The sequence below is a fragment of the Chiloscyllium punctatum genome, chromosome 35, assembly GCF_047496795.1.
Source record: "Chiloscyllium punctatum isolate Juve2018m chromosome 35, sChiPun1.3, whole genome shotgun sequence".
Taxonomy (NCBI): Eukaryota; Metazoa; Chordata; class Chondrichthyes; order Orectolobiformes; family Hemiscylliidae; genus Chiloscyllium; species Chiloscyllium punctatum.
The window spans coordinates 5010768-5030930 of NC_092773.1; the positions used below are offsets into that span (position 1 = coordinate 5010768).

A 20163-nucleotide genomic window follows, 5' to 3' on the forward strand; every position below is an offset into this window, starting at 1 on the left:
GGTCAAGAGTTACATGTAGCCAGAATAAGTAAAGACAGCAGATCGCATCTCAGTCCTGAATGATCAGCCCATATTTTGTGTTTAAGATTCCCAGACTGGCAAGAACAATCTCCTAATGCCTACCCTACCAGAATCTTACAATGGGATTGCCTCTCATTCCTACAAAATACACAGAATTTGAACAAAACGTAATTGACACCTCAGGATCAAAAAAATGTGAAACATTTCACTCTTGAAAATGTTGGTTTCCTTCAGAGGCTGTACCAACAAAGATCTGTAGACTGCAGTACTCAGCTGTACCCTGGTGCTGGGAGGAGTGGAGAGGCAGAAGATGGAAACATTCAAAGGGAGAACTCCTCTGCATTCTACAGCTTCTCACTGAGCCAGAGGTGAATACCACTATGGATTCAGCCAGCAGTGTGTATGAAGCTTGGTGACAATATTGAACTCAAGGTCTCACAGAAAATAGTAGTAAAGGTAGGCCCATTTAACCCTTTGAGCTGACTCAGCTTCACTCCATGTTTCCTCAAACACAAAACACTTTGTCCACACATTTGCTCGTCTTCCAAGCCAGTCATATCATTCCCATTGGAGTTTTTGGAAGAAGTGACAGGAGAGATGAAGGGACAAAATATCATTATTTTCATAAATTAACTATGCCATAATTTTGATCAGACAGCAGAGCTCGAGTCCGCTCCTCAAGGAAGTCTTCCACAGCCAATAATTGTAGACGGGCGAAGAGCATGCAGGATGAAGCAGTTCTGCTGGACCTCTCCCTGTTCTGGGTGACCTTTGAGAATTCGTTGAAGAGCAGTTCGCAGATGGAAGATTCAGAGCTGACAGCTTGCACTCACTCTGAGCACCCACATCAGACAGATGAGGTACTCAACAATGGGCCTTTTCTTCATTTTATCTGTCAGGAAAGAATAGGACCCAGGAAACTGCACAATAAGATAGCAATGGTAAGGCTGTGTGTTCAAAAGTTGTTTGAGGGCTGACAAATCAGAATGGGACACAAAAGTTTTTTCTAGCATTCCATATTCAGAACATTTCTTCCGTACATTAAAGCCACTGGACCCTCTGAATGCAGTCCTCGATTTTCGAATAAGCCCATTGAGACATGTGATGATACACCTTGCAACAAGTGGGGACTTGAACTCCGGTCTCCTGATCCAGAGGTAAGGACACTGCACCCTAAGAGCCTGTCAGAGTCTAGTCCTATTGTGTGTTTCTCTACAGCCTTCAAGCACAAGGCATTGCTATGGATGTGGCTGCATGGGCCACTGCTTCATCCAAACCACTATTTACCAAACTTGTATTAGATGATGATTTTGTTCCTGTCCACATTTCACACCAGACAACCACACCCCAGCCCAAAGTTTCATTTCTGAACTTTGCTGTCTCTCTATGTAAGCAGGGCCTGCTTGTTAGCCCATCAGAGACCTGTACAATTTGTTCACTCCTTCACCAAAGGTTGATGTACATGGTTTCAATTCATATTAATACCTCGCTACCCAGTGGCTGACTGCACATATACCTTTCCCCGGAGATATCACTCCCCCAACACACCCTTCACATGCCCAATAACTCATTTGGGAACGACCGTGTAAACCCATCAATCTTTCACTCATGAGTTATTTGGTTGGAGCTTCAGTAAAGACTGCAGCTTTTACCCCTCACCCTGATTTCGAAGCCAAAACCAGTTGATATTTTACCCATTGATGTCAAGCCTTTCCCTCGTTAGAAGTCCTCCCCTTGATCCCTGAAATGCCAGCTCCACTAACATCCTGCCCAGTCGACACCCTCTCACTCTAACTTTAACCCCTACCCCCCCCCGCCAAATGCCCAAAGTTTACTTACCCTTGTTTATTTAGTCATCCTGCAGATCTCAGGATCACCCAACAATTTGATTCAAAAAGGAAACAATTTTATTTGGAGAATCTTCATTTTTCATCCACCCACCCCCCCAAAATGTACATGTATTCGTTCAGTTTATTCACACATTTCAAAATGTAAAACATTCTAGAAGGTTCTGTTTCTCACAACAGAAAGCCGCCAACTGTAGTCCTATTAAAAAAAACCCTAAATACAAAAAGATTTTCATGTACAAGATTTATGTAAGAACATTTTTACATTTTTTAAAAAAGACAAGGTAATTGAAAAAAAAAAGAGGGATGTTGAAAATGGGAAAGAGGGGTTTGGCTGACAACTGACAAGAAGCTGAACAGTGCAGCTAAAGAACTGTTCAAGCCTCTTGACTGAGGTTCAGGATTGTTGCAACCTCTTCCACAAGTCCTTCTCACCCCTGAGCTATTTAAAAGACAACATGGCCTTCAATTGGGGTGACCATTCGTGTCAATGTGGTACCCAGTAAGGCAGGTGATGGCTGTCTGCTTTCACCACAACTTGGAACGGGATCTACTCCTCATTCTTCAGTCTGTTAGTAGACAACTGGGCTATTTGACTCCAGAAGGCTGCACCCTTCGCATGACATCGTGTAGGTGGGACTTTCTTTCAGCCAGCACACAGAGCACTGACTCTTACCAGTAAACCCAATGGCCTCCTGATAAAACCCCACTTTCTCATCAAATGCTTCCTTTTAAAAGGCAAGAGAACTGAAATGCTAGCTGTGGCACAAAATCGAATCATCTTCCAGAGAATTAAATTTCAGTTGTGCCATTCTCCCTTTGGTAGGAGCAACTCACCTCTGCCTCACAGGGAACTGCTCCTTAAGTCTCTGATCCTGGACAAGAACCAGGATATTAGGTCACCAGGTGAATTCGCCTCCAGGCAGAGGCAGGGAACAAGGGGGCACTGGTGGCATGATTGTGTGAGCAAGCGCGACAGTCTCATCTATCCCACTGACGCCCCTCCCCACAACAGAGAGATTCAGGTGAAACTAGTTTGAGTTTGGCATCTCCTTCAATCCTGACCAGCCTTGCACAGGAACTCAAGCTGTTCGCCAACTACATTCCATAATCTCTCAACACACACCACCCCGCCCCCTGCCCCACATCTGCCCCCCTCTTAGGATACCCTGTCCTGACTTCAATAAAATACTCTCCTGTTTTAGCCTAGCTCAGATGGTCTTCCTTCCCTCCCACCTAGCCCCTGGCCAATATTGCCCCTTCTCTTTAAATAGGCTAATATCCGCCACAGCACAAAATAAATTGCAAGCACTCAGTACACTGTTCTGTTCCCACCCTGATTAAACCTGACTCTCACTCTCAGAGCAGTGAGAGTTCACACTGTACCTGTGCCGACTGTAATGAACACATCAAATGGAATGGAGGTGGTTCAAACATGGACAGAGGGAAAAAGAGATATCTGTCGTCTTGGAAATGCCTCCCTTGACTCAGCTCCTCCCTCCAGCTGCATTAACGAAAAAACATATTTACAGGTTTCCATTTAAAATTGGGTCAAATATTGACCAAAGAACATCTGACAGTCTCTGTGGAAGGTTGCAGTTCTGAAACACAGGCTATAAATACAATCACTCCGTTGATTTGGTCACCAGAGACAATGGCTGTGTCTGCACAGCGGGTACAGCATGTTGGGAATGCGAAGCTGCCTCCACTGAAGAAGGAGGAGTTAACAGGAAAGTGGGGATGGCGGTGTAGGAGAGGTGTCGTGCACTGGCAGGTGAGGAGCTACTCTCTGTAATGGTGGCAGCTGGGGTGGAGGAGGACAGGGCAGTCAGCTTGGTGCTGAGTGAGAGGGGCTGTGCCTGCTCAGAGACCGGAGGATCTGGCTGCAGCTGCAGAGTGGATGGCGAAGGCGGTGAGTCCAAGACACTGCCGGTGGCAGATACAGGTGGGGCACAACTCCCATCTGCCCGCAGGTACTGTACACACTTGAGTTTCCGGCGGGACACTGGCAGGGACAGATCTAGAAGGAAGATAAGGCATCAGAACGAGAGTCGAAAGTGAGAATGTCACAGCAATGTGAAGCATACGCAGTGTCAACCTTTCACACACACAGTCACCCATTCCATACTGACAGTGATCCTACCTCTTCCTAAACAGCAAGCTGTGGAGGCAGAAAAGGAGGACAATCGAATCCCAGCAGCACAGTCACCAGGAGTAGGTGGAGTTCAAGAGCAACAAGTTGTGGGGGGCAGGACTGATTGGGGTTTAAACTCCTATGGCAAACACATTTTATCATCACATGGCTCAAGAGATTTAGTTGCCAAATAAGACAGAACAACTCTAAATAGGTCAGAGGGAACATAAAAAATTTTTAAAAATTCAAAAACAGCACAGATCCTTACTTTCGGTAAAGAACTGTAAAAGTTGGAAAACAAACATATGAGTTGAGAAAAAGGATTTTTTTAATGCCAAACTCAATACAGGAAAATAGAATTTGAAAAATAGTGCAATCAGGAGAAATTTGAACACTGATCCTCCCAATAATAACAAAGTAGTAGTAATACGTTGACCAATTATTTTGCATCAGGTCAGTCTGTCTGATATCCCAAAGAAACAAATATCAAGCCAGGGACAGGAGTTCGCCAGAATTAGAATATTGAAGAGAGGATTGCACAAAAGAACAACACAACTCCAGAATCAAATGACTTGCAATTCAGCATTTAAACTAAAAGATAACAAGGCTGGGTGAAGTCGAGGGAGATTGTATGGAGGTGAAAAGATTATGACAGGTTTAGATGGGAAAAAGAAAAGGTGGTCCCATTTGCTCACATTGCAAGGACTGGGGAACAGAATTTTGAGTATGAGGGAAAGAGATGCTGCAGAACACACGGAAGAACCCTTTTTAATTAAAAATGTGGCCATTGGTCCTGACCAGGACTCTGCCAGTGGTGGCGATAGTGGAGATGATGTTAAATTGGGTACTTGAGCAAGCAAAACCTGCAGGACGACAAAGATAGTGTAGGGGAACAGGTCTGACTGAACCAGGTGGAAAGTTGCCAAGGATTCCATCGGCCAAATGACCATCCTCTGTGCCTTATCTCGAGGTAGCAAAATGGACCGTACTCTAACGACATTCTTCACTACTTTGGAAACTTAGATGGGAAAACTGTAAGTCACAATCATTAAATATCACAGAGACAAAGGAAAACCAGGGAGTGCTGACCAGTTCAACAACTATTTGTCAGCAAGAAACTGAGTTGCTCAAGATGGGGGAAATCTGACAGCCTAAAAATGTCCAGCTGATCAGAGAGCTTGAGCATGGATTTGGAAAAGGAAGGTTCATTTCTGTCGAATATTTTGACTAAGTGACTGAAGGAGTGGACAGGGAAATGTGTATGAATGCAATGGACTTTCCATGACGATTAGTTACAATTGAAATTTATGGAATTGAAGGTCAAGGATTGACCTGGTTCAGAGAGTAGCTGCAAAACAGGAGATAGAGTTTGGGGACAAAGGGGAGTTTGCCAGATGACAGCAAGTGACCAGGGCTGCCTCACAATCATTCGTCTTACAGCCTCAACTATTCTCTGTTTATCAATAATTTAGTTGAAAAGCCAAAGCGACACATGACACAACGATTAGCGTTAATCTCAGTTTTGTCACTGGAAATAAGTGAAATTGATGCAATAAGTGAACAGACAAAACTGGCAGACAGATTTCAGAGCAGCCAAATGCAGACCACGTAAGAAGGTCATGCAAACATTACGAGCAAATACAGAATATAACCAGAAAGGTGATGGAACACTGGCCTTTATTTGAACAGAAATGGAATACAACAGGCTAGAAGTCATGCTTGAACTGTACAATGTCTTGGCTAAACACAGCTGGAGCAACGGCAGTGTCTGGGACACAGGCCTTCACAAGGATGAATTAGCGATAGAGGGAGCGCAGTATAGATTTACTCAAATGACATTTGGAATGCAAGAATTAAATTTGAGGACAAGATTGCATAAACTCATGTTGTGCTGTCTGGATTAACATGAAATAGGAGCGGGGTAAAACATTTGGCCCATCAAGCCTGTTTCAGCACTCAACGATCATGGCTGATCTCAGGCTACAACGCCACGTTATCCCTCGATTCCCTGAGACCAAAAACCTGTCTAATCTTAAATGTATTCAAAGACGGAGAGTGAATTAACTCTCTGGGGCAGAGAATTCCAGAGATTCACAACCGTGTGGAAAGATTTCTCCTCATCCCGACCTAAATGATACCCCTCCTTATCCCAAGACTATGCACCCATACCCATCATTCCCTAATCCAGCAGAAACAAATCTCTCAGTCTGCTTGGTCCAAGCCTCTTTAAGATCTTGTGTTTCAACGAGATCACCTTGCATTTTTCTAAAGTTCACAGAACATTACAGTAAAATCTCTGGCTGAGAAACAGAGTAAACTGTAAATAGCTGAGGTCCCAGAACTGACCCTTGCAGCATTCAACTATTCACTGCCTGCCAACTTGAAAATGACCTATTTACACCCACTCTCTGATTCCTGTTCATTATTCAAACCTCTAATAATAACATTGAGGTACCCCAGCTCCACCAGCCCTCACTGGGCCTATTCACATTTCATGCAGCACCCTATGAAATGGGTCTTGGAAATCCAGGTTAACTATATCAATTGATCCCCTTCATCTACTTTACTAGATAAATGCTCAAAACATTACAAGAAATTTATTAAGCAGCTTTTCCCCCAGAATAAAATCCCACATTGATGTTTCAATCATAATAGGTTTTCATAAGTGCTTTGAGACGACTTCCTTAACAATAGATGCTAGGATTTTCCTAACAATCAATGTAAGGGAAACAGATCCCATATTCAGCTTACTGACCAACTCAATGTTTTGACACTGTCTCCTTTCCTGAAAAGCCATGTAATATTTGCCATTTTCCAATCTAATGGGACTGTTCCTGAATCTAAGAAAGGAGCCAGTGGATCCACAATCTCTGGTTTTGTCTTTTACAATCCTACAGCAACATTGGTCAAATTTTAGTCTCAACTTTCAGCAATTTTGTTTCTCAGTTGATATGAACTCTTGGGCATTCCCCACTTTCTTTTCCTCCAGATTAGTGCCCATTTCTCCAATGAAACTTGCATGTTCTATCTTAAAGACAGATACAATATGCTTGTGCAATCGTAAATTCCTTAGTGTGGAAGCAGGCCCACTGAGGCCACACAACCCTCCAAAGAAAATCCCATCCAAACCTTTTCCTGTAAATCTGCATTTCCCATAGCTAACCCACCTTGACTGCACATCCCTGGATACGATGGGCAATCCACTTAACCCGTACTTTGTGACTGTGGAAGGAAACCAGAGCACCTGGGAGAAACCCACGCAGACACAGAAGAATGTACAAACTCCACACACACATATTGCCCGAGAGTGGAATCAAACAAAGGTCCCTAAGCACTGTTAAATAGCAATGCTAACCACTGAGCTACCATAGTGCCCACAATATCTTCACCAATTCTTCATTTCCACAGTTACTTCTCCAATCTCTGCTTTAAGTACTCTTCCTTTTCACAAAACTTTAAAGTACTCACAAACTGTCACCTAGTTTATTCTCATATTTAACCTATTCCTTGTTTCATTTTTGATAGGCCATTGCTGGTTTCTGAAACACACCCAATCCTCTAGCTAACTACATTTTTTTGTAATATTAAAGTCTTCTTTAAATTGAACACAATGTTTAAGCTTCTGAGTGAGCCAAAGATTTTTGCTGAGTTTTCAATGCAATCTCCATGTGTTGAGCATTCCAATAATTTCTTTAAATGGGACCACTGTTCTTGTTCAGCCTTTTCATCTATTTACCTAATTAACCAAAAGCAGTTCTTCTCTTTTACCTATAGAATTTAACGTGTTCAAGTTTAAGCTTGCTTTTTATGTTGAGTGTATGTCACTCACAAACTTATTGTGAACTTAAATGGTATTATGATCAATGACTCCCAGAGGAGTTTTTGCTTTCATATAACTAATTCACCGTGCTTCATGACAGAATACTTGATTGCATATAGCTTTGTATCAGGTCAGTTCCAAATGTATTGCTCCAAGAAACTGTTACAAAAACATACAACTGACACGTTGTTGAGCACTCTTGCCAATTTGATTCACTCTGTCCATATAAAGATTGAAGTCTCCCACATGGCTTGTATTACAAGCTCCAAACATTTCAGCAGGCAGCAGTGTTCACTGACTTTTGTGATTCCTAATTTCCACCCATACCTTAATGTGCTTTATATCTTCGTTTACCATCAGGGATACTCCCTTTCCCATACTGTCCGCCTCTCCAAAATATTGTACACCTTGGAATATTTATTTAGTTGGCGGAGGCCAAATTAATCCAATCTTTCCAAAAATTAAGGGGTGCAGCAAGGGTAAGTGGAAGAAAGGAGTCTAAAAGGTAAAAACCAAACCTTTAAGCAGTGTGACCAGACAAGAATTCTTCATTTCAAGAGTAATCTGCAATGTTCTTCGCAAACAGGAAGTGATGCCAAAGCATTTTAGATGCTTGAATGTGTATTGAGCGAAGGTGTTAATAGTATAGGGCAAAGAGGCACACATATATATTGTAGATCAGACAATGATCTCACTGAATGGCTGAACAGTCTGAATGACCTCTTCCTGGTCCTGGTTTTCCAGGTAATGAGCCTCACTGGCACAGGTGAGCTGGGTTCAAATGTGCTCAGTTCCTGAGCCCCTGTCACTTGCATGGAAGCCCAAAAAGAGCCAATAAACACCAAGAGCAATCAAACCAGGCACCACATGTTTGGACTGATAAGTGAAGAATAAGAATGGATTGAGAGAGAAGACGTTACCTGCACAGACTACCAAGGGGCATCACAAACTGAATGCATAAGGTGGGGTAAGAGGGAAGAGGAGAGAGGAAGGAAGGGGAAAGAGGCAAAAGGAATTAGACAGACATAAGGTAGGGAGGAGACAGAGAGGGGCATGGGGGGGGGGCATAGGAGAGAGTTAGTGCTTCTAAATGCAAGCATTAAAACTAAAGAATATTGTATATTTTCGCATCATAGTTACACTGTCTGCTTATTCATGGAGTACAAAACATGTCAACAGAAAACCAAAGCAAAACAAACCTCTCCTCCATTTGAAGTTCACGAACTAGACCAACAGTACAGTGTATGCTGGGGAGCCAGTACAGAGGCAGCTCTGCACGGTCAGAGTCAGGACTGAGGGACCACCACAGTGTTTGAGGAATAGCATTGACAGAGCACTGTACTGTCAGAGTGTCAGTGCTGAAGGAGCATTGCACAGTCCCCAGCTCCCTTGTCATGTGGATGTGAAAGATCTCATGGTCACAATTATAAGTGGAAGCAAATTCCCAGCAGTGTCCAAACCAGGTCTTCCCCGCCAACCAACATTAGTCAAACAGAGTACTGGATGACATGCCCTTTGCGGTTGATTTCTGTGCACAGTTGGTCTCCCAGGCTTTTTACATTCTACAGTGATTACAGCTCTGGGACATGGCGAGGCATTGAAGCTTCCAAATAAACAAGAGCGTTCTTTTTTCCAATCAACTGGTTCAGACTCTGCTTCATGGAACTCATGGTGGAAACCATGGAATCATCCCCAACTACTCTGTGCACACAATCACACTATTCACCCTTTATTTGTTCAGGCAGCAAACACACAATGACCCAAATCACAGAAGGACAGACAAAAGAGATGATGGCGGGCTCCTTGCTGCTCAAACAGCTAGCAGATCCTCAGAAGCACACACAAATAACAGTATTGAACAATCAACCTGCAATTGTGCACACACACACACTAACACACAACGCTGTACAATTCAATGAGCAAAGAACTCACCTCGATTGTCTCTCTCTGGCTGCTGCTTGTCTCGTTTCCTCTTCTTCCTCTTCCCCTGTCAAACAGAGACTTGGGAATGAGTCAGTCATCTACACCCAATCGATGACAGCCTGTGGTGGGCAGGGCATGGCAAAAACTGAGGCCAAGGTACATGCCCGTGATATGAACACAAGGGCAGTGCAGTGCCCTGTGATCATCCACATGAGCCAGTGATAACAGAGACATGAGAGAGAAATCACACTGTCAGAGCAAGTAGATGATGAAGCAGCAGGCCTTTCTTGTCTTTTGGTGCTGGAAAAACACAGCAGGTCAGGCAGCATCTGAGGAGCAGGATGCTGCCTGACTTGCTGCGCTTTTCCAGCACCACTCTAATCTCCAGCATTTGCAGTCCTCACTTTCACCTTTCTTGTCTTTTCCCTAGTTCTGTCCAGCTGGCACTGGATGGAGTGAGGGCTCTCAGTTACTGTCACACCCCTCTAACACAAATCTCATCTCTTCCAATCTCACAGGCTGCATTCGCACAACCCAGCATAGATACTCACATAATTGTCTCGCGCTGACCACCCAGGGTAGAGCTGAGAGTGGAGTTGCCGTTCCTTCCTTGCAAGTTCATAATATTTTGACTGCTCCTCTCTTGTCAAAGCATGCCACTGTCAGGAGACACAATGAGAGTTTACCTGCAGGAAAGCAGAGGAGGAGATCCTGGGACCGAACAATTCATTCCTCCTCACCAACAAATGAAAACCTACTCCCACCATTCCTATCTCAACCATGCCAGAATCCAAGAAAGGGCAGTGAACAGATGGGACTTAAAGAAGCAGCTTCGTTCAGCATCCTGACCCAAGTGAAACCCAATACAATCAAACCAACTTGTATTCAAATAGCACCTTGTATGTAGTCAAATGTCACAAAACATTTCACAAGAACAATTATCAAATAACAAAAGCCAGTGATATGCAGAACATCTGGCTGAGAGAGTAACTAGGGCAGTGGGGGTGGATTTAATCTTGTAAGGCAGGAGATGGATTGACTCAAGGACCTAATTTTGCAAGTATCAGAGAAAGCCAACAAGAGAAGATGTGGAACAGGGAAAAATAAATGAGGGAAGACTTGAATGTTGAAAGTGAACAAGGAAATCGACAAGAAAGAGATAAGGGCAAGATTAAATTCTGTGTATGTAAATGCATGGAGTCTCATGAATAAAACTGAGAACCTGAAAGTAAAGATTACTTGAGGGGAGTAAAACATAGTACCATTGACAAAAACTTGGCTCAAACCAGAATAGGTCTGGATACTTAACATCCTGGATTATATGGCTTTTAAGTAAAACTCTGGTTGTTTAAAAAAGGGAGGAGGTTTTACAATCTTGGTCAAAGTCAGTATCTATGTTCCTGAACATGATGCAGTTCCTGTATTAGCATCTATTTGGTTGGAGGTGAGAAACAGGACGGAAGCAGTGATTTTTCTGGGCGTGTGTCACAGACTTTCAAATAAAGGAGGGGAAACAGTAGGAGACAGCATTTGTGGGTAGATTATGGAAATGTGCATGACATGTAGTATTGCGATAGTTGGTAATTTCAATTAACTGATGACAGACTGTGAAAATAAAAATGTGTGGCACAGAGGGGGAGAAATCCCTGAAACGCGTGCAGGAGAACTTTCTGGAACAGCACATTTCCAGTCCTACTAGCGTAATGGAGTTGTAGACGTGCACTGTACCTTTAAAGGGAGCTGAAATTTCTGGCTGGCACAGACTGTGCTGAAAGATTTAAAAGTGTAACATTTGGTTGACACAAACAGATGGAGCTGCATTACCATGGTACAAAACAAATTCAAATTCGGCCAGTTTAAATTATGCCCCAGATTCCAAAATCCAATCAAATTTGAATTTTACTGTTTTGGATGACATCAAACCAATGAAATGATCCGATATGTTGGGTTTTAAAATCAGACGTTTCGAACAGTCAGAGGGAGAACAGCAAAAAGCTGTGAGTCACCAACATAAGAGCTAGGAGAACAGCTCTCTGAAAGGGAACCGTCCATAAGACATTTGTGCAGCAGAACACCAAAGCCAACCTAGAGAAATCGACAGAGAAAGTTTGACATCCGAAGGCAACAATGGGTTTTTGGAACTGATTTGCCGTAAATTTAAGAGGGAATTTATCGGATCAGTATTGTTGAGTGGGAGGTACAATTAGGTTTCAGAGAAAGCAGTTGTAAATAGTTCACGTTTAATGTTCTGTTTAGGATTTAAAGAATAAAATTTTTTTTCTTTAAATAGTGAAATCTGGGACAATTCTTTGCCTCTCGAAATTTAACAGATGATGGTGCGAAGTGAACTTTTCTGTGTGCATGGTTTAAAATTAGTCGGAGGGTTTACCCTGTATTGTAACACGAGAGAGAAAGATGTTCTGGATCTGGTCCAAGGAAATGAGGCATGTTAATTGGAGAACATCAGAATGGGACAGCTTTTAAGAAATAGTCATAAGGATATAATAGGATTAAATATCAGGTTAGAAAAGGATGAAAAATCAGTCAACGATTAAGATCCAGACTGGACAAAGACAGATTTTAGGGGTTCAGACATTGAACTAGAGAAGGTTGATTGGAAACATATTTTGGTGGATGAAACAATGATGAAAAACAGGAGAATTTCAAAAGAAAGATGAATAGGGTTCAAGCTAGGTACATCCCTAAGAGAAATAAATAGTATATTCAAAGCAAGGGTACCCTGGACAACAAGGATACTGATGAGAAAAGCAGCAAGAGCAAGGAAGCGTACAATACATTCTGGAATAATAATCACAACAGAAATCAGGAAGAGTATCTGAAATGCAGGACAGAGGCTAAGGCTGGAAGAAGGAATGCTAAGAGGAAGCATGAGAAAAGGATGGCAGGCTATGCTAAAACAAGTCATCAAATATTTTCAAACATATTAATTGTAAAAGGTTAATGAAGGATAGACGTGGGCCCAGAGGAACAAACGGGGTAAGCTGGTCAATGAAACAAAAAGGTACAGCAGATGTAGCAAATGAGTACTTTGATTCTGTTTTTATCAGAAAAGGGCGACAATGGCCTGGTTGAAAATGTGGGTGCTGAGCAACTGAGCAGTACAGTGATAGATAAAGAGGAGTTGCTAAAGAGGCTACCAGGACTCCAGGTAGAGATTAGATTCCCTACAGTGTGGAAACAGGCCCTTCGGCCCAACCAGTCCACACTGACCCTCTGAAGAGTAACCCACCCAGACCCATTTCCCCCTGACTAATGCACCTAACACTATGGGCAGTTTAGCATGACCAATTCACCTAACCTGCACATCTTTGGACTGTGGTAGGAAACCGGAGCACCCGGAGGAAACCCACACAGACTCAGGGAAATTGTGCAAACTCCACACAGAGTCACCCGAGGCTGGAATCGAACCTGGGATTCCTGGTGCTGTGAGGCTGCAGTGCTATCCACTGAGCCACCGTGTCGCACAGGCACCGATGGATTGCATTATAGATTGCTGAAAGGCCGGTAAGAGAGCAAATAGTGGATCCATACAGTCATATAACATGGAAACAGACCCTTTGGTTGAACTTATCTGCACCAAAGAGACATCCCAATCTGATCAAGTTGCATTTGCCAGCATTTGGCCCATATCCCTCTGAACTCTACCTGTTCATATACCCATCCAGAGACCCTTTTAAATGTTATAATTGCACCTGCCTCCACCACTTCCTCTGGCAATTCATTCCATACACACACCATCGAGTTACACCTCAGGTTCTTTTTAAATCTTTCCCCTGTCACCCTAAACCTATGTCACCCCAGATTTGGACTTGCCCACCTCAGGAAAAAGACCTTGACATTCCCCCCCTCAGCCACGGACATTCCAGGGAAAACAGCATTCAGCCTCTCTCTGTAACTCAAACCCTCCAGTCCCAGCAACATCCTTATATAATTCCTTTCTGCACACTCTCAGGTTAACATCCTTCCTATAGGAGGATGAGACCAACACTGTACACAGGATTCTAAAAGTGGCCTAACCAATATCCTATACAGCCATGATATGATGTCCCAACTCCTGTACTCAAAAGAACATCTCACCAAGGTCCCATCGTACTCGGAGATCGTTTTCTTTACTGTATACCACGCTACCTATATTGGTGTCAATTGCAAACCATGCCTCTTCTATTCACATCCAAAGCATTAAGTAAATGATGTAAATCAATGGACCCAGCACCGATCCTCATGGCACACCAGTGACCACAGGCCTCCTGTCCAAAACGCAAGCCTGTACCATCATTCTCTGTCTCCAACCTTCAAACTAATTTTGTGTGCAACTGATCAGCTCCCTCAGGATTCCATGTCATGTCACCTTATTAACCAGTCTACCATGCAGAACCTTGTCAAATGCTTTGCTGAAGTCCATATAGACAAGGTCTACTGCTCTGCTTTTATTAATCTTCTTTGTCACCTCTTGAAAATAACTCAATCAGGTTAGTGGGACACTATTTCCCAGGCACAACACAATGTTGACAATCCCTGATCAGTCCTCGCCTTTCCAAATGCACGTAAATTCCATCCTCTGACTCTCCTCCAACAACTGAGCAACCACGGACCCTAAGGCTCAGTCTATAGTTCCCTGGCTTTACCTCACAGCTTCTAGAATAACAACACATGGTGGGCAGGTGCCAAGGAGCAAGGGCAGGGTGCCTAGCTGCCTAGCGAAGCAGGGGCAGCCAGCAGTCCCGGGCAGCACGGGTATAGCAACCAATGGGCCCAGAGCCAAGATGGCTACTGATTGGACACTGGTGAAGCCTGGTTAAACCACATGGAAGCTGTTATAGAAAGAATGTAAATTCTACCTTTTTAGCTTTATCTCTTACTTTCCTTACTTATACTATGCATATCTTTTTTATTTTCTCCATTTTTTTGTACGTAAGTTTTGTACTGAAGATGTCACTGTGTCTTGGTGACATTGTACACTTTTCACTGTATTCCTATTCTTTTGACAATGAACCTAATTCTTTTTGCCCTTCTAACTGTTCCTCTTAAGTATATTTCTACTGTTCTTATACACCTCTCTGGATTCGCTTGATCAGCTGTCTACACTTGACAAATGGGAGGAAGTGAGGACTGTGGATGTTGGAGATCAGAGACGGAAAATGTGGTTCTGGAAAAGCACAGCAAGTCAGGCAGCATCCGAGGAGCAGGAGAATGGATGTTTTGAGCATAAGCCCTTCATCAGTAAAGAGGCTGGTGAGCCAAGGGGGCTGAGAAATAAATGGGAGGGGGTAGGGCTGGGGGAAAGGTAGCTGAGGAGGTGATAGGGAGATGGAGGTGGGGATAAAGGTGATAGGTCAGAGAGGAGGATGGAGTGGATAGGTAGTAAGGAAGATGGCAACAGGTAGGACAGGTCAAGAGGGCAGTGTCAAATTGTAAGGATGGATCTGGGATTAGGTGGGGAGAGGGGAATGAGGAAACTGGTGAAATCTTAGGAAAAAAAAGTGAGGACTCTAAATTGGGAGACAGAACACCTACTTGTAGAATGCTTCAGAGAACATCTCCAGGACACACGCATGAAACAAGCCCACTGTCCCATGGTCAAACACTTTAACTCCCCCTCCCACTCCCCCAAGGACATGCAGGTCCTCGGCCTCCTGCATCGCCAAAGCCTCACCACCTGACGCCTGGAGGAAGAACACCACATCTTCCACCTTGGGATCAATGTGGACTTTACCAGTTTCTTTGTTTCCCCTCCCCCTACCTTATACCAGATCACACCTTCCAACTCAGCACTGGCCTCTTGACCTGTCCATCTTCCTTCCCACCCATCTGCTCCACCTTGCCCACCGACCTATCACTATCACCCCCACCGCCATCTACCTATCGCCTTCTCAGCTACCTCCCTCCACTACACCCCCCAGTCCCAACCCATTCCCATTTATCTCTCAGTCCCCTTGACTCACAAGCCTCCTTCCTGATGAACAGCTTATGCTCGAAACGCTGATTCTCCTGCTCCTTGGATGCTGCCTGACCTTATGTGTTTTTTCAGCACCACACACAACTCTACACTTGACATATGCCTCCTTTTTTTTCTTGAGCTGAGCCTAAATTTCTCTCGTCATCCAGCATTCCCTACATGTACCAGCCTTACCCTTCACACTCACCAAAACATTCTGTCTCTGAATGCTCATTATCTAATTTTTAAAAAGGCTCCCCACTACCCAACCATCCCTCTACCCAAAAATAACCTCTTCCAATGTATTGACACCCTCTCTGCTTGGGCAGAAGATATACAGGTTTGAATCCACATATGGACAGATTCAAGAACAGCTTCTTCCCCTCTGCAATCTGACTTTTGAACAGACCTCTCGAATGTTAATGGTGATTTCTCGCTCTGCACCTTGTCTGTGGCTGTAATACTATATTCTGCACTCTGTTCTGCTATCTTGACACACTTGGTATGCTACAATCCGCTTGGATAGCACACAAATCGACACTTTTCACGATATCTTGGTAAATGTGACAACAATAAACCAAATCAAATTAAACACCACTCCCCTTCCGCTCTTGCCTCCTTTTCTATCCTTCCTATAGCATCGATACCCCAAAACGTTTTGCTGCCAGTCCTGTACGGCTCTGTGCCTCATTTCCATAATAGCTATAATATCCCAGTCCCATGTTCCCAGCCATGCCGAAAGTTCATCTACCTTAGCTGCCAGCCCTCTTGCATTGAAGTAAATGTAGTTTAATTTATCAGTCTTAACTTATTCTCTGCCAAGCCCTTGTCTACCTTGACTATTTGAGTTGCTCCCTTTATCTGTTGTACCAGCCTCAGCCTTTTCTCACCATCATTTTGGTTCCCACACCCCCAATTTAAGAGTTTAAAGCCTCCCAAGTAACAATAACAAATCTCCCCGCAAAAATATTGGGTCCCGTGCCAATTCAGGTGTAACCTATCACTCTTTTACAAGTAATTTCTACCCATGTAGAGATCCCAAAGGTCCAAACATGTGAATTCTTGCCCCAAGCATCAGCTCCTTAGCCACTCATTCATCCAGTCTACTGGCACTAGCTTGTTGCACTGATGGTAGTCCAGATATTACGACACGCAAGGATTGACTTTTTAATGTTCTGCCTCCTTTCCTATATTCTCTGTGCAGAATCTCATTCCTTTCCCTCCCTATGTCAGTGGTATCAACATGCTCAATATCTCCCTGCTGGTAACTCTCCCGTTTCAGATTATTCTGCACCCTCTCAGAGACATCCTCGACTCTGGTACCAGGGAGGCAACACGCCATCTTGATGTCTTGCTGACAGCCGCAGAAATGTCTGTCTGTGCCTCAGACCAAAGATTTCCCTGTTACAATCAATCATTTGGAACCTGACGTACAGTCAAGCCAGTCATGGTACCAAAAACATGACTGTCAGTGCTATGCTCCTCTGAGAGACCATTCCCTCCGACAATATCCAAAATTGCATACCTGCGTGAGATGGGGATAGCCATAGGAGACTCCTGCACTACCTGGTTACCCCTCCTATCATTCCTAGCTGTCAACCATCTATCTGACTGTATCTTCAGTGTCTCCAACTTCCTAAAACTGCCATCCATCACAATTCCTTCCTCTTGTAAAGTACTCGTGGTCTTGAATTGCTGTTCCAACTGTTCCACGCAGTCCATTGGATTCGCAACCAAACATACTTCTGGCAGACATTGTCCAGGAGCATTCAAATTCTCCCTGATCCCCCACATCTGACAGGAACACCACATCACCATACTAAAAAGCATTTTTGCCTCTTTAAGCATCTATAGACCCAGAAATTACCCAAAAACAAAACACAACATATTTGGATCAAAAACACAGGGATAGCACAGTCTTACTTTTCAAAAATGCTCCTCTGCGATAACTTAAATACCAATCCTTAATATTGAAAGTCAGCCAAGAGACTGATCACAGTATAAACATTATTAAACAAATGCCCTTACCTTAATAAGATCATAACATATAGGACAAAGAACAAAGAAAATTTACAGCGCAGGAACAGGCCCTTCGGCCCTCTAAGCCTGTGCCAATCTACTGTCCAAACCTGCCGCCCAATTCCTAAGCATCTGTATCTCTCTGCTCCCAACCTACTCATGCATCTGTCCAGATGCATCTTAAATGAATCTACAGTGCCTGCCTCTACCACCTCTGCTGGCAACACGTTTTAGACGCCCACCACCCTCTGTGTGAAGTACTTGCCGCGTGTATCCCCCTTCAACTTTCCACCTCTCACCTTGAAAGTGTGACCTCTCGATATTGAATCCTGGGAAAAAGTTTGTCTCTATCCACCCTGTCTATACCCTTCATGATTTTGTAAACCTCAATCAGGACCCCCTCAAATCTCCTTTTTTCCCCTAATGAAAATAAACCTAACCTACTAAACCTCTTCATAACTAGCACCTTCCATACCAGGTAACATCCTCATAAACCTTCTCTGCACCCTCTCCAAAGCGTCCACATCCTTTTGGTAATCTGGTGACCTGAATTGTACACGGTATTCCAAATGTGGCCAAACCAACGTCCTGTACAATTTTAACATGATTTGCCAGCGCTCTTATATTCAATACCCCGTCCAATGAGGGCAAGCATACCATATGCCTTCTTGACCACTCTATCCACCTGTGCTGCCACCTTCAGGGTACAGTGGACCTGCGCTCCCAGATCTCTCTGCCCGTCAACTTTTCCCAAGGCTCTTCCATGTGACTTCACTTTCTCCATTAATCTACCATGGGGAACCTTATCAAACGCCTTACTAAAGTAAGGAGCAGAAATTAGGCCATTCAGCCTATCGAGTCTGCTCTGCCATTCAATCATAGCTGATGGGAATACTCTTTTACAGATTTACAACAAAAGACCAGAAGAGGAGGAGTAGGCTGCCTGGCCCGTCGAGTCTACTCTACCATTCAATAAGATCATGGCTGATCTCTTTGTGGACTCAGCTCCACTTACCCACGCTTTCACCATTCCTTTCTTGTTCAAAAAAAAATCTACCTTATCTTAAAAACATTTAGTGAAGTAGCATCAACTACTTCAAGGAATTCCATAGATTTACAACCCTCTGGGCAAAGAAGTTCCTTCTCAATTCAGTCCTAAATCTGTTCCCTCTAATCTTGAGCATATACCCTCTTGTCCTAGCTTCACCTGTCAGTTGAAACATCCTCTCTAATTCTATCTAATCTATTCCCTTCATAATTTTATATGTTTCTGTAAAGATTCCTCCCCCCAACCCTAATTCTTCTAATTTCCAATTAATGTAATCCTAGTCTATTTAGTCTCTCCTCATAAACCAACCTCAACTCCGGAATCAACCTGGTGAACTTCCTCTACACCCCTTCTAGTGCCAGTACATCCTCTCTCAGGTAAGGAGACCAAAACTACATACAGTACTCCAGGTGTGGCCTCACCAGCACCCTGTACTGCTGCAATGTTACCTCCCTGCTTTTAAACCCAATCCCTTTAGTAATGAAAGACAAAATTCCATTTACCTTCAAATTACTTGTACCTGCAGACCAACCTTCTGTGCTTCATGCACAAGGACACCCAGGTCCCTCTGCATAGCAGCGTGCTGCAACATTTCACCACTGAAGTAATAATCCTTTTTACTGTTACTCCTCCCAAAATGGATGACTTCACATTTATTAACATTGTATTCCAGACCTTTGCCCACTCAAAGTACCTATGTTCCTCTGCAAAGTTTCACAGTCCTCTGCACACTTCACTCTGTCACTCATCTTAGTTTCAACTGCAAACTTTGACACCCTACATGTGGTCCCCACTTTCAAATCATCGATATAAATTCTAAATAATTGCGGTCCCAATACCAATCCCTGAGGCACACCACTAGTCACTGATAGCCAGCCAGAACAGCACTCATTTATCCTCACTCTTTGCATCCTGCTCGTCAACCAATTCTCTGTCCGTGCTAATGCTTCACCCCTAACGCCATGCGTCCTTGTCCTATTCAGCAGCCTCTTGTGCGGCTCCTTGTCGAAGGTTTTTTGGAAATCTAGGTACACCACATCCATTGGGAACTGCTGTCCACCTTCCTCGCAATGTCTTCATAGGATTCCATAGGATTCCATAAGCATGACCATCCCTTCATAAAGCCACGCTGGGTCTGCCCAATGGGACAACTTCTATCGAGATGCCCTGTTATTTCTTCCTTGATAATAGACTCAAGCATCTTCCCCACTATAGAGGTTAAGCTAACCAGTCTAGAATTCACCAACTTTTGTCTACTTCCCTTTTTAAACAGTAGCGTCACATTTGCTGTTTCCAATCCCAGAGTTCAGCAAACTTTGGAAAATGACCGCGAGGGCACTTGTTATTTCTCCATCTCTTTTAATCCCCAGGATGCATTCCATCAGGGCCAGGAGA

At 43.7% G+C, this 20163-nt stretch overlaps 1 protein-coding gene across 3 annotated transcripts in view; it reads right to left on the reverse strand.

Moving 5' to 3' along the window:
* Positions 1–1905: 1905 nt before the first annotated feature.
* Positions 1906–20163, reverse strand: part of LOC140459586 (transcription factor 7-like 2) — a 50349-nt gene continuing 32091 nt past the window's right edge. For all 3 annotated transcript variants that reach the window (XM_072553834.1, XM_072553833.1, XM_072553832.1), the window contains 3 exons: positions 10297–10404; positions 9755–9809; positions 1906–3888 (listed from right to left, as the gene is read on the reverse strand). In XM_072553834.1, the coding sequence (XP_072409935.1) occupies positions 3494–3888; positions 9755–9809; positions 10297–10404 (558 nt within the window). In that variant the 3' untranslated portion in view covers positions 1906–3493. The remainder of the gene's footprint in view (positions 3889–9754; positions 9810–10296; positions 10405–20163) is intronic.